Raw genomic sequence first — 13,924 nt, forward strand, 5'->3', positions numbered from 1 at the left:
CCTGTAAGCTTCAGTGGTGGAAGGATCGAGGCGACTGAGGTCGAAGTCGGTGTTGACCACGTTATGAGCCAAGGTGCGGTACTTGCTGTAGTGCAGCCAACGGCGGGCATCGGAAACGCGGCGCGCCTCGTAGAGGTCTTTGATCCATTGGTACTTGGGTTTGACGTATTGGTGTTCGTCGTAGGGGCAGGGGTGTTGGGCGTGCACGAGATCCAAGCAGTCGACGTAGAACTCCAGGAGCTTGAGACGCTCTTGTTCGTCGTGAGGAGAGGCGTCGTTGTCGTGGAGGGTCGGCAGGCACCAGGAGCGAACGCGCTTCTCGAGGAAGGCAAGAGCGCGGGTACGGGGTCGTGTTGCTGGCATGGTAGTTGGGTGGGTTAGTGGTTTTTTTTTCTTTCCAAGCACATTTGTAGCGCCACGTCCATGCCGTAACGATGGACCAGGAGATCAAAGGCGGGAATGGACATGTGGTGTCCAACGGTCATGAGCTTGCTGAGTTCGGTACTTCCGTGGGAGATGATTCGTTTGAGATGACCTTTGTATTCTTGAACGTGGGCGTAACGTTGCATGACGTCATAGTTATGAGACTTGTAATCGTCGGACAACCATTGGTGCTCTTCCTTGACCTTGGCGCGGGGATGAATGACGTCCAAGCAATCCAGGAGGTAGAGAATGAGCAGGAGCTGGGGTACGCGGTGACGGAGGTCTTGCGGAAAGCAGGCACATTCTTGGACTTGATGGAAGTTGAGGCGATCGAGTGTGGAGGTGATGAGACGGGTGTGATAACTTTCGGTGGTTTCCATGAGGAGACTGATGCGCACTTGTAGGGTGTTAGGGTTTTTCTAGAGGCTTTCTAGACCTTTCTTGACGCCGAACCCCACCCCTGCTCCAACGGCGCCAAGACTGGCAGCTTTGGCGGCAGCAATGGCCGCGGGAATGAGCGCCAACAAGGGGAAGAGCCCGCCTTGCTGAGAGCGTCTCTTTCGTCTTCGTCTACCCCCTACTTGGCCATAGTTTTGTTTTCGTGGTCTGGAACGGATGTTTCCTCCTACTTGTCCATAGGTTCGTTTGGCCTGGCGTGATCGGATGCCTCCGCCTCCTTGTTTACGTGGCATGTTCGTATTGGTTGATGATGCGGTGCAAAATCGAATAAAGGGAGGCTAAAGGCGAGCGGGCTTTTATCCATTTTTATCATGACTACTACCACCACCGCGTTCGGAATGAAGCCAAGACCTGCATCGTTAATCCTACCTACGGCACCTACCATGAGGGTGGACAATCCTGGGCCAACGTTCGAGGTGACGGACGAAGTGATGGCCGCCATGCCGTTAGACGTGAAGCAGGGAGCGCCCATTTATTTAAGACCGTTGTCTTCCCGCGTGTGTTCGAGTCATGAAAATTGGGTGCTGGGATTGGATAAAATAAAGAACCCCGCCCGAAGGGAACAGAGTAACGCGTTGCTGTTGTTGGATTCCAAGTATAACGATTTGCTTAACCTCGAGAAGACTTTGTTGGGAGGAGTCATGATGAAATTGAAGTTTTTTAAGACCAACAGACGAAGCGATGACTGGGAAGGAGAAGGGGAAGAAGAAGGAGGAGGAGAAGAGTCTGGGAGGTCGAGCATGGGTGAGCTTCATTACGAATACAGAGAAATGATAGCCGCCATTGCCAAGGCTAGAAAGGAGACCTTGGGCTTCATCATGGCGTTGACGCGCTGTTGTGGTAACAAGACAGGCGATGAAGAGGAGGAGGAGAACGAAGGCGAGGAGGATGCTGTGGTCCGCAGGAAGAATGACAAGAATCAAAAGAAGAAGGAACAGAGAAGGAGAAGGAGAATGAACGAAGTGGTCTACGATCCCCGAGGAAGAGACGAAACGGACGGAAAGGATATAAAGGGGTTAGAAAGGGGGCACGAGTACCAATTTGTGGAAGCAGCATGGGGAGACGCAGACGACGCAGAAAGCATCAGGCGGGAGGCAACGTCTTCAAGAGCCTGAGAAACCGTGCTGGGAGTAGCATTAGTAGCATCATAGCCAATAAGGCGCAAGGAATAGCTGGCAAGTTGATCGATTCTAAAGTAAAGTCCAAGAAAGCACGTGCTTTTCTTCACAACCAATTGAAAGCTGCCGTACCGTTTATTAAGAAGCAAGTCGCGTCAAGTGTACAGTCAGGAAGTGGAGCGAGCAAGGACATGCAACGGGCCATGCGTGCGATGAAACGATTTGAAAGAGTGAAGCTAAGACGACGATGATTTTGACAGTGATGACCGTGACGTTGATGATGTGGGAGGAGTGGAGTCGAAGGAGGAGGAGGGGCATAAAAGTCTCAAAATTCGCACACGCCGTGTACCGTGCACTCATTGCTCGAACACCGTCGTGGGAAGAAGATCTGTGTTAATGCGAAGGAGGCGTCGAAGACCCAGGAGGAACGAAGACGAAGAAAAGATGTATAAGGCGGTAATGGGACACATAGGATCGTTGAGGATGATGTTGGCTCAAGAGGGCGTGCACTTGGGAGCGTATGACCGCGTGGTGTACGGCTTGCTGCAAAGCATGGAGTACGATGTCATTTGTGCTGAAACTCAGAAAGAACAACGAAAGGCACGAGTGGAACTTCATCAGCTGTTGAGCGAATCTCTGGAAGCCTTGGGCGGGGACAAGTACGTCAAGGGACCTAAGGAGGAGGAAAGCGTAACCGAAGAGACTGCAACCACTGAAGACGAAGGACCTATCGAAATCGTGACCGAAGTGATCAAGCCATTGCAACCCGTAAAGCCCGTGAAGAGAAAGAGGAAAGTCAAGACAGGAACCAAGGAGGAGGCTAAGAGGAAGGTACCGACGTTGATGAAGGAAGGAGAGATCGTGCAAGTGGAAGTCCCTACAGGCCCCCCAGGCGAGCAAAGCATTTCTCCTCTCGAGGAAGAAAATCTGAGGATGCTCCTAGACTCCATTACCAACCCACAGCAGACATCAGTCTAGACGTTTGATTTGATTGTGAAGAAAAGAGCGTAGTAAGATTTTGTTTCATGTAAAAATAAAGAGACCAGACTTTTGTGTTACTCAAACGTTGTCTTTATTGCTTCTACGTTTACATCTTTGCGGCAACAATTGCCTTGACAGGGTTGACCCAAGGGTCCTATCTTGCTGTTGAACTTGGGACGGAGGGACTTGGGAATCATGACTTGACACACGAACTGACAGACTTTCTTGTCGTTGTCCTTTCTGTTACGAGCGGTGAAAGGCTTGACGAACTTGGAAAACGAACCGCCACGGGCTCGGGTGTAGAGATAGGCCAGACAGTAATGCCCGCAGACGTACGTGTTGCAGGCTTGCAGCTGAGGCATCTTGACGACGTCCGTCATGCCGATGAGCTCGAGGAGGAGTGGATCTTGATAGATCTTGAGATTCGCGGATCCGTACGAGTCCATGATTTCGATGCGTTTGGTATCGACGTCGGGAGCGTACAAGGCAATCCAATGTTGACCGGGCTTGTCGATGGGGTCGGTATTGAACACCATGCCCCAAGGGCGGGGCGGGTCTTGCCCATCTCGGTACTTCTTGAGAAGGGCTAGAGCTTGGTCGGCGCCTTGAGTGCCGACGTAGGAGTACGTGGGGTGCTTGTGATAATTGGGAGGGTACGATGCGACCGTGTTGATTTGATCGGTAAGGAGTTGACTCTTTCTGTTCATGATCTAATAGCTGTATCTCTGGGAAGCGTTCTTGTTACCATCCAACCACGTTTCTTGTTCAAAGTATCCGCTGACGACCATGGTGGTGTTGTTGGCTGTGTTGGCTGAGAAGTCGACGTCGATGTTGACGTTGCCTACGTTTCGAGCGTAGCTGTAGCCAAAGTTTTGTTCGCCGTCGGGGTTGAAGTTGTAGAGGATGAGATAATTGCCGTCCTTATACCCTTTTCGATCGATGCCGGTGGGTGCAGAGTCGATGCCACGTCCTGAGAACTGAAGGAGGGTATTGAAGCCTTCTTCTTTATGATGAGAGGTCAGGTCCAATCGCTGATGGGGAATTTCTTCACCGTCGACGGTCACGCGAAGGGACGATTGATTCATGTCGCAGAAGTTGTAGGGGGAATGAGCTATGTCCCCATCAAAGGCAGCGCCTCGTTGAAATCCAATGATCATGTAGTTGGGTCGGTACCCCTGAAACACGTTATGCATCTGAGCCCGTCGTCGACCATCGGGAACGGTGTGGGTAACGGTTCTGTTGGTGAAGTAAGGGTAGAGGGCAATGTCTTGGTTTTCCAGCATGGCAGCTTCCATCTTGATGTGCAATTCACTGTTGACGTCCACGTGACGAATGTGCAACTTGGGAGAATAGTTGACTATTCTGTAGGTGGCGTTAGCGTGGGTAATGGCTGTAGCCCCCACGGTGGGACCATTCATCATGACCAATTCTCGAGGGTTCCATTGGATTCTGAATTTTAATTCACAGCCAGGAGTCAAGTAGCGTTGACTGGAGAAGAGGGGGATGACGGGTCTGAGGATGAACTTGGCGGCTCGGTTTTGACAACACAATCCAACACGTTCCTTGGCGCCTTGGTTAGGCGTGACGCGAGTGGCAGCGGTACGAATGGCGTCTCCTACTTCTGCAGCTGTGAGCGCTGCACCCGCCATGTTTGGATTCACGATGGCCACGTCGTTGGGATTGAGCTGATCAAACTTGTCGGGAGTATCCGTGGCCCATCCTTCTAGGGACAGCAGGGATTTCTTTTCTTCTTCAGAATAGTTCAGCAGTCGGTCGAAATAAGCTTCGAGATGGTAGTGGTCGGCGTTGACGGTCACGGCTCCTTTGTTGATGGTCAGTTGAATTTGTTTGATGAGAGAGTGAGCCACGTTGTTGATGGGAACGGCCGACGAGGTATTGGTCAGGAGTGCACCATTGGGGGCGTCAAGGAATTCCACGTCGAATTCCAGCAGGATCTTGGTCATGTCGATCCAGGTACGGGTTCGGTCCACTGTGATTTCCAAAGGGTCCACGGCCGCCGTGGCTTGCGAGTAGACTTCCCATTTGGATTTTTCGCACGTGACGTCGATGGGCAGTCGTTTAAACAAATCGACCACGGTCCCTTTGTGTACTTTCAAGGGAGGGGCATCTTCGCGCGCGGCTTTAGCGGCAGGAGCGGCACGTCCTCCGTGTTGTCGTTTCATGACGAGGTCGAGTGACGAATCAGGGTAGGTCGGACGGGTCGGCGGCCCTTTTTATATGGTCTAACTGTTGAGGATGTCGTTTCGCATCACCTTGTACTTGGTACGTCCGCGCGTGAGCACGCCTTGCTTTGCACGTTTTTGCTCAGGGGTCAATCGGGGGTCCTGAGCAATTTTCCTGGACTTCTGATCGATGGCTTGGATGAGGTTGTCTACCTTTTTCAACTGCTTGACTTGTTGAGGTCTGAGGTTGTTCAGCGGAGTAGACGTGCCGGCCACGTTCCCAAAGTTGATTTGACGTTTGAGTGGGGTTTTGCCTTTGCCTGTATAACCACGACCACGACCACGGCCTGGACCCGGACCCGTACCCGTACCCGTACCTTTAGGAGTAACGCTTCCAGGCCCAAGCTTGACTCCCGAGGGTCCTGCAGGAAGAGACCAAGCAGGGGTGGTGCCAACGACGGGTCCAGGACCAGGAATAAGAGCAGGAGCAGGACCAGGAGCAGGACCAGGGGCAGGACCAGGTGCAGGCGCAGGAGCAGGACCTGGGGCAGGAGCCGCTGCAGGAGTAAGTCCTTTCTGAGCCATGGCTTTTTGGTCTTGAAAGCTGGCTGCATAGTTGGTCATGAAGCGAACACGCTCGTCGGGCGTGAGACTGGGATCGGACATGACTTGTTTGACCATCTTATCCGCGTACTTGACGAATTCCACCTTGGGGGATTGCTGCAACGACTGTTGAACGGCCATGGTGTGCAAGAATTCGTTCATGCGGACGTTCCCATCTCGATCCACTCCGGCGATGGCTCCTCCAGCTTGGGACTTGGCGGTGGAAGCAGCTACATTTTCTTTAAGTTGTTTGAGTTCTTCTTGCAGGCGATTCCAGAGAATGACGGGAACCACGTAAGAGTTGGTGCCTGTGCTGCTGTTCATTTCGTGGTGGTGACGACCTGACGACCTTTAGGATAAAGTGTAACGGGTCGGCCTTTTATGACGACGTCCAAGGAGTCGTTGTTGGACGGAAGATGTCGGAGACTGGCAGGTGCCATGCGGCGAAGAGTCTGAACCTTGTTGGAGGGCATGGTGGGACGTGGTTGTGAAAATCGAATGTGAAAGGGGTTGGTCACGGGCCCGTAGTCGGGAATGCCAGGAGCCAAGGTTCCACGCAGGGCTGCCTTGATCTTGGGAGCGGCGGACGAACGTTTTCGTTTGGCCCCGCCCAACTGAGTATGCTTTGCACGTTTCTTGCCTCCGCGTTGACGTCGTCCTTTCTTGGTGTTAACCATGATGCCTTTTCTTATGTTTCAGTGAGCAAGGCCTTCAATTCGTTGTCGCCGTCGTCGTAATCAAAGTCTTGAAGCGATTCGGTGGCCGAGGGGTCCTCCTTTTTATCTTCTTTGGGGGCTCCTACCTTTTTGATTTTGGTCGTGGCCACGTTAATGCCTTCGGCTAGAGCTCCTGCCGCCGCATGCTTGGCCAGACTCACGCCGGCTTTCTTGAGGCTGGGAGCGGCGATCTTGGCCAGGGCTTTGATGGCCGTGCCGACCAATTCGGCTTTGGATCCTCGTCGCTGAAGGCTAGAGCGTCGTAGGCTCTGAATGGAAGGATGCCGATCGTTGACCACCGACCCGAACCAACGTCGAGCGGCCTTGGGCATTTTCTTGTTTCCTCCTTTCATGGGGAGTTCCCCATTGGCTAGTTTTTTGCACATGTCTTTGATGTACTTCCATTGGTCGTCGCTACCGCTACGTAGCAGAGGAACCACTTGCGTGGGGTGGCATTGTGCCAAGGAGCGTATATAGGACTTTCCATCCATGCTGTGAAACATTCGGTGCGTCGACGTTATGTCCTATGAACGTGTGGGGGCTCAAGATTTATACCTACGTTACGGTGTAGGCCAGCATACCGAGCGCGAGCCTTTCTTTCAAGCTCCGGGCGTTGCTCCTCGAACGTCCCGTACGACGTCCACGGCCGAACGGGCCGCCGATCGCTTCCTGATGAATACGCCCGTCCTACCGCCCCTGTCGCCGTTGCCTTCTTCGCCCACGCACGACTACAATCAGGACATGCTGCAGTTGTTGGGCTCGCCGTTCAACTTGCCAGACGACATGGCGAGCGTGCTGTCCAGCGACACGCCCTTGTCGACGGGAAGCGATTTGGCCCGGGCCATGGACCCACCATCCCCCGAACCGTCACCAGGTCCGTCCCCCGATAGAACGCCCGGTGTATCGCCAACCTTTTCACCCTCAGCATCGCCTGCAGCATCACCCCCTTCGGAAGTGGCGAATTTGGCGGCATGGACGCCAAGCAGTGGAGGGAGATTGACGTCGTTGCCGGACGCTACGTTGGATCAGATGAACAAGGAGGAATTGCGCGAGTACGCCGAGGCCTTGAAATCGTTGGCGGAGAAGTACCCCCAGGTGAAAGAGACCTTGACGCCTACCATCAAGAACGTGATGACGCGGGTGGACGGTCGATGGCGAGGCAATCGAAGCGAGAAGAGGATGAACTTGGCCGAAGTGGAAGAGTACGTCAAGGAATTGGAAGCTACCGATCAAAGCAAGTTTGACGAAACGTCTCAAATGCGGATTTGCTATGCCCTGGAAAAAGCCCTGGCGCGACGACTGCAGCTGCGCAAGGAAGCCGAACAAGACAGGAGGAGGGATGGTGGGGACGATGACCAAGGGGACGATGGCGACGGCAGCGATGGTGATGACGATGGTGGCGGCGACGATGACGATGACGACGATGACGCTAATGACGATCATGGGGAACGCTTCAAGAACGCGGATCAAGATACCGTGTCCAAAGCCTTGCGCAAGAAATTAGGCAAAGGGGATCATCAAACCATCGCCAATACCACCACCGTGACCACGGTTCGTCGAGGCAAGCGGCCGGTAGTGGAACGCGAGCACAACAGTCAAACCTTCCCCGGCCCCGGCAGCGACAACGACGATGACGATGATGATGATGGCGGCGATGACGCGACGATTGAAGGCGGCGTACTGCGGCGCAAGCGAAAATCGCGAGTGTCCAAATCCAAACCTCGTCGCAAGAAACACAGTCAACAGGGAGGCATCGTAGCCGAGGAAGGGTATAACAGGAGTCCTCACGAGGTAGTGGATCAGTACATTCGCTTTCTTCGCGACGCCAAGAGAAAGAAACTAGCATGAACGTAGAAGCCATCAAACCGTTTAACTCACGATGGCAGCATCCGTGCAACGTCGTCGTGGCCGGACCTTCCAAGAGTGGCAAGACGCGGTTCATCCGCAAGATGATTCGTCATCGGACGTGGAAGTTCGATCCCCCCATCAAGTACGTGGTGTACTTGTACAGCATATGGCAAGACGAGTACGACAACATGAAAAAAGAATTTGGAGACGAGGTTAAGTGGGTGAAAGGATTGCCCGACGACCCCTATGCCCTATTCAAGCGAACCCCAGGACTTCTGATCGCGGACGACCTGATGGGAGAAATGGAATCGGATCATCGTCAGATCTCGAAATGGTTTACCAAGGGAACCCACCACATGGACGTGAGTTTGGTCGTGCTCATGCAAAACGTGTTTCCCGCCCACATGCGAACCGCCTCCCTCAACGCCCACCGCATCGTGCTGTTTCGCAATCCTCGAGACAAGTCTCAGCTGCAAGCCTTGGCGCGTCAAGCGTTTCCGGGTCAAGCCAGGTGGTTGAACCGTGCTTTGGAGGAAGCCAGCAAGCGACCGTTCCGTCCGCTCATCATGGACTTTGATCAATCCACGCCCGACGAGTACCGACTGTCGTTGGACCCCTTCCCTGAAGACTTGAAAGATTCCAACAAACCCTTCCCCCAAGTCATACTCCCCTAGTCGTGAAATAATAAAGAAAAAATCAATGAAACGAACACGGTGTCGTCTTTACTTCTTTCTCTTTAATCTACATCCATAGCGATGCGTCCATCGTACAACTTGACAAAAATATCGTAAGCTTTAACAATGTCTCTTTCTTTAGTCCGTATGCCTTGTTGGGGTCCGTGGGTCATACGGTACGTAATGTACTTGGTATACCGCTCTTCGCTGATGCGCTTGAATACGCCATTCTCAGTAATCAGTCGGGGTTGATTCATCTTCTCTAGTCGAACAAAGCGTTTAGGGTAGACTTGGCGTACTTGGATCCAGAACTCTTGATGCTTTTCTTGATGATCCCCACTTTGCTGGCTTCGGCGTCTATCTTTCGTTTCAAGTCGACTCGAGCTTCGGTCGCTTCGTCTTTGAGGGCTTCTTTCAAATCTTTACCTTCCAGTACCTCCGAGGCCACGTTAGCCAACGCTTTGCCTCCTCGGTCCACGGCAGCGTCTTTTACAGCATTAATCTTGGGTATGACGTATTGCATGGCCCCACGCCCCAACCGTCCGATGCTTAGTCCTCCTCCGGCTTGTCGAGGGGTATAGACGGGAATGTTGCCGCCTCCTTCTTGGGGAACGTAAATGGGAATGTTCATGGTCCTTTCTTGAAATCCAACGATACGGTGGTTACTCCTGAATTGAGGAAGGGAAGCTCTTGTCCTGCTTCGTCTTGCACGGCAAAGGCCACGGTCTGGTAACTATTCTTGGAGAGGGGGTAGTATTTAACGTGTTGGGGTTCGAACACGTATTCCTTGGGTTCGGCTGCGGCACCCATGGACACGGACGAGAGGGGAACCACGTCCATGAGAGGGATGATCTGATCGCCGACGTGTTGATTGTGGACCAGACTGCAGGTCACGTACGCATTCTTGGGAACGGCCTTGGTGTTGGTGACCACGTCAATAGCGTAGGGACCACTCTGAGAATTGAGGACGTCCTTGTTGCCTCGAAGCTGGGTATACTGATACCCCGGGATACGGGCCACGCGATTGGATTGCGGCTCCGTATTGGTCTTCTGATCAGACTCCACATGACCTGAAGGTCTCCATCCTTCCTTGCACGTGATTCTGACAAATTCGCCTGGACCCATGACGGCGGCATCCACGCTTTCATACTCCAGCCCAGCACTCGATCCATTGTTAAAGTTCAGCAAGTCGTAGAACCCCTTGGGCATGGTCAGGTACAACTCGCTGGGAGTGACGGTTGTACTCGATGGACCTCCTGAGGACGATGGCGGTCCATTGATATCGACTATGGGTCCTAGGCGTTCAAAGAACCCCATCTTTAGGTAAAAGCGGCCGAACGTGCTGACGTCAAGGCTGGTTTGAATGAGATACACGGGAGAATGATCCTCCACAACGTCCTTGGAAAAAGGAGGAACGAAAGAGTGCCACTGGGTAGTGCCATCCTGTTGAAGCGTTCCCTGTATGGGAGTGCTAGGATCAACGATCCAAAAACCCAACCGTCGCATGACTGTGTTGTCGGTTGGAGCTTGGGGTCCCACCAGTACGCTGTGGCGCGACGTAAAGTCCCATTTGGTTTTGCTCTGGTCGGCCTCCATCTTGACCCCATTGGCAAGGAATAGATGATGAAGGTCGTCCAGGTTCTTTCTTCCTCTGAGGTCAGTGTTGATGAGCACGTCTGACCCTGAAGAGTCATCCACCCACGTGGCCGTATGGGCTGCACTCAGCCTTCCAACGCCGAGCCCCTTGAATGCGCCTCCAACGCCCCCATTGGCCGGCTTTGCTTGCGTTTGTGGGAACCAGCTATCGAACACGGCATCCACTTGCTTCCTGAATTGAGCACACAAGTCTTGCACGCTGTTGACGTCGCTTAGGGTGAACGTGTGCTGCGCCCCAGGAGGCAGCTTGCTCTTGAGGTACCCGCCGGCGTCCAGTCTAAAGGTCCATTGCGTGGACTTGGACGTGCTGGACACGGGAGGCAGCGTCACCTTGGTCAGTCCTACTCTCCATTGATCACTCATTCTTTGAGATGCCGGTAGTTCGCCCGTAAATTTCCCTGGTCGATTGGAAGGAAAGCGAGGTTTGGATTGGTTGGACAGAAGCGTCAAGCTCATGGAGGAAGAATCGTACTCGTCGACTTGAGGCGTGAAGAGAAGGCAAAGGGTGGTGTCCTTAGTAGGTCTGTCTTTTAGCCAGACTGGCGGGCGGCCCTTGGTGTCGGCCAATTTAAACCCTACGCTCTCGAGGTAACTTCGGTTGACGCGACGGCGGAAGGGATGCTTGGATTCTTGGTAGCGGATGGCTTGGGCGGAGGACGTGGTAATGCGCTCGATCAGCGGAAAGTAATCGTGGCCCACGATCTCGTAGCGAATGAGATTCGTGTACAGCAGCACGTCGCCTTTGGTCTGCGTGGTTTCCGGCGTCATGATGGCTTGGATTTCCACCGACCACACGCCCGGCAAGTGCCATCCTATGGGCAACTGGACCACGAATTCCGAGGCGGTGTTGTCGTGGGTCTGGGGGTACTCGGGATCGGGCTTGCTGTTGAACCAGTAGATAAACGGTTTGCGTTCCAACCTCATGGTTTCTTCTTGGGACCCAAGTCTTCGACTTGGCGTTCGTCGATCCAATTGGCGTACTTTTCAGGCCACCCTTGATATTTGACCAGCACTTGGGGACGACCTGTAGCGGGGTCCGTCCTGCGTTGAAGTATCTTCTCGATGCGATAACGCATGTGCTTTATTTCTTCGTCTTCGACCTTGAGCAGCTCCTCTTCGTAAAACGTGCCCTTTAATATGTCCTCGCCGTCGTAGTCCATCAAGCGGTAGTACGCGGGAGGGCCGGGATCGCGGGCACGGATCTTGAACCATTCTTCCGACCACTGAGGCAAGTAGCCCTTGTCGAAGATCGTGGTTTGACGGCTGATCCGGACCACGTCGCCCAGGTTAAACTTGTAAGGCCCCTTGAGCTTTTGTCGCGCTCCTCGTTCGGGGCCGTACTCGCCATACAATTTTTTCCACACCTCCCCTTCGTTCCCGCGATGGACCGAGGCCGGCGATTGCTTCAACGTGCCGTGGCGCTGATGGTTGTACGACTCGACCAACGGGCCAATCAAGTCCACCCACCGTCGAGTCCCGTTTTCGTAGAAGTACTTCCACAACCTCCCCTTCAACGTCCACTGCAACCGTTCTACGATGGCGGCCTTGGTGGTGGACTCTCCCGACATGAGCTTGGGTGGAAGGGGGCAGCTGGCAAACAAATCCTTGACGTCTTTGTTGTAGAACTCGCTCCCCTTGTCTACGTACACGGTACGCGGCAACGTATGTTTCTTGTCCGGGTCTTGGGCCACTTCCTCAAATATTTCGCGAATGCCCCGCGCCGTTTCTTCCCCCGTCTTCCGTTTCAGCGGTCGTACCCAACAGTACCGAGACAGCACGTCGACCACGAACAAGATCCACCCCATCCCATCGTTGGCCGGCTTGTCCCACGTCATGTCCGACAAGTCCATCTGCCATTGCTCGTCCATGGAAAACACGACAAAGGGACGACGAGGATAATTACGCCGTGCTGGGCGATGAATTTGGTGTGTCGTCTGCGCTTCCAGCCACTTCTTCTTGATGGCTTTCGCTTGAGGTCCCTTAGAGACGTCGCCGGGGTCGGACAAGAACGCGGAGGTTCCCGCTAGGGCTTGGGGGTGTTCCGCTCCCACTTCGAAATACCGGCTGTACCACTTGGACGCTTGTTTCTTGCTGGCCACCGTGGCGGCGACGGCTCCGATGCTGCTCTTCTTTCCTTTCCTCCCTCTCGTCTTTCCAGCGGCGGATCGACCTTTGCGCGTGGATGACGATGGATCCCCCGCAGCACGACGAGAGGCAGCATCGGACGCGCGCTTGACGTCCGCACCCGATGCGGTTGTTGCTGATGTCGCCATCAGGCTGATCTTCTCCGTTGCTTCCCGACACGATGGCGGCGGCTTTCTTGGCCAACCAACGTCCGATTCGTCCTGCGGCGATTTGAGTCATGCTGATGAACACGTCTCTTTTATGTCCCCCTTCTTTTATGGGCCTTTAATAACCATAAGGCAACGTGGTCAGGCCTTGGTCAATGCGTTGTCGTTTGGTATAGACCAAGCGCACGTCCTTGTCCATGGGTACCGTTCGCAGCACCTTGTGCGTGCTGTCCCTCACGATCTTGCGCGGGTAACTCACCGTTACCTTTTCGTTCTCTTGGACGAGCAGACGTTTCATGCTCTTCAAGTGGACGAGTTTCTTGGCGCAGGGGGTCAAACTGATTGCCCTTGCACTTCACGACGCACTCGTCCTTCTTGGTGCGGTACGCGTACGTCTTGGGGCCCAAGGACACGTATTCCACGATCCAGTTGGCGTCCGAATCGCCGCATTCGTCCGACCACTGCCCCGCTGATCCCCCGTGTCCAGTTCCTCGTCCCTTCCCGCACCGTCTTGTAGATGATGGAATCCGTGTCATGGTACAGCACGCGGTCCCCCAGAGCACTCAGCTGCTGTCGTAACAAAACCGCAAACGGGCCCAGGCCGTCACGAACGCAGGTGATTAGACGACCGTGCCGTTTGGGTTGCCTCCGTGGACATCGCGGTGGCCACGTCGTAGTTGAACTTGTACCTAATGTTCGCCCTCACAGCAGCACCGTTCTTCACGTTTGATCCCGTATCCGTCGGTGCGCAGCAGTTCGAAAGAAGCGGCAGAGGTTGGGACCGACCAGGGGGGGGAAGCGCGCCGTCAGCCGGGGGCGGCTGCGCAGGGGGCGTGGGAGCCGCCGGGCCGGACGAGGGGGGGCGGCGGCGGAGAGAAGGCCCGACGCCAGAGTGGGGGGGTGGAAATTTTGGGGGGGGGTGGAGGTCTCTGAGCTAAAAGGGAGGGGGGGGGGGGGGGGGAGAGGGGTTGA

The 13,924-nt window shown here is 54.3% G+C and overlaps 1 protein-coding gene across 1 annotated transcript; it reads right to left on the reverse strand.

The window, feature by feature from the left end:
- Positions 1–3,691: 3,691 nt before the first annotated feature.
- On the reverse strand, positions 3,692–5,164 carry LOC116289511 (uncharacterized protein F54H12.2-like). Its single transcript, XM_031696457.2, has one exon. The coding sequence runs from the start codon at positions 5,162–5,164 to the stop codon at positions 3,692–3,694; it is 1,473 nt and encodes a 490-aa protein (XP_031552317.2).
- Positions 5,165–13,924: the final 8,760 nt, after the last annotated feature.

Source organism: Actinia tenebrosa, unplaced genomic scaffold (assembly GCF_029948245.1).
Source record: "Actinia tenebrosa isolate PJP-AT-01 unplaced genomic scaffold, QUT_ActTen_1.0 PGA_scaffold13__45_contigs__length_12533684, whole genome shotgun sequence".
In the NCBI taxonomy this organism is placed as follows: Eukaryota; Metazoa; Cnidaria; class Anthozoa; order Actiniaria; family Actiniidae; genus Actinia; species Actinia tenebrosa.

Bases quoted from the DNA above. Each gene is read 5' to 3' on its own strand.
- LOC116289511 (XM_031696457.2), bottom strand. From the start codon at position 5,164: ATGAAACGACAACACGGAGGACGTGCCGCTCCTGCCGCTAAAGCCGCG.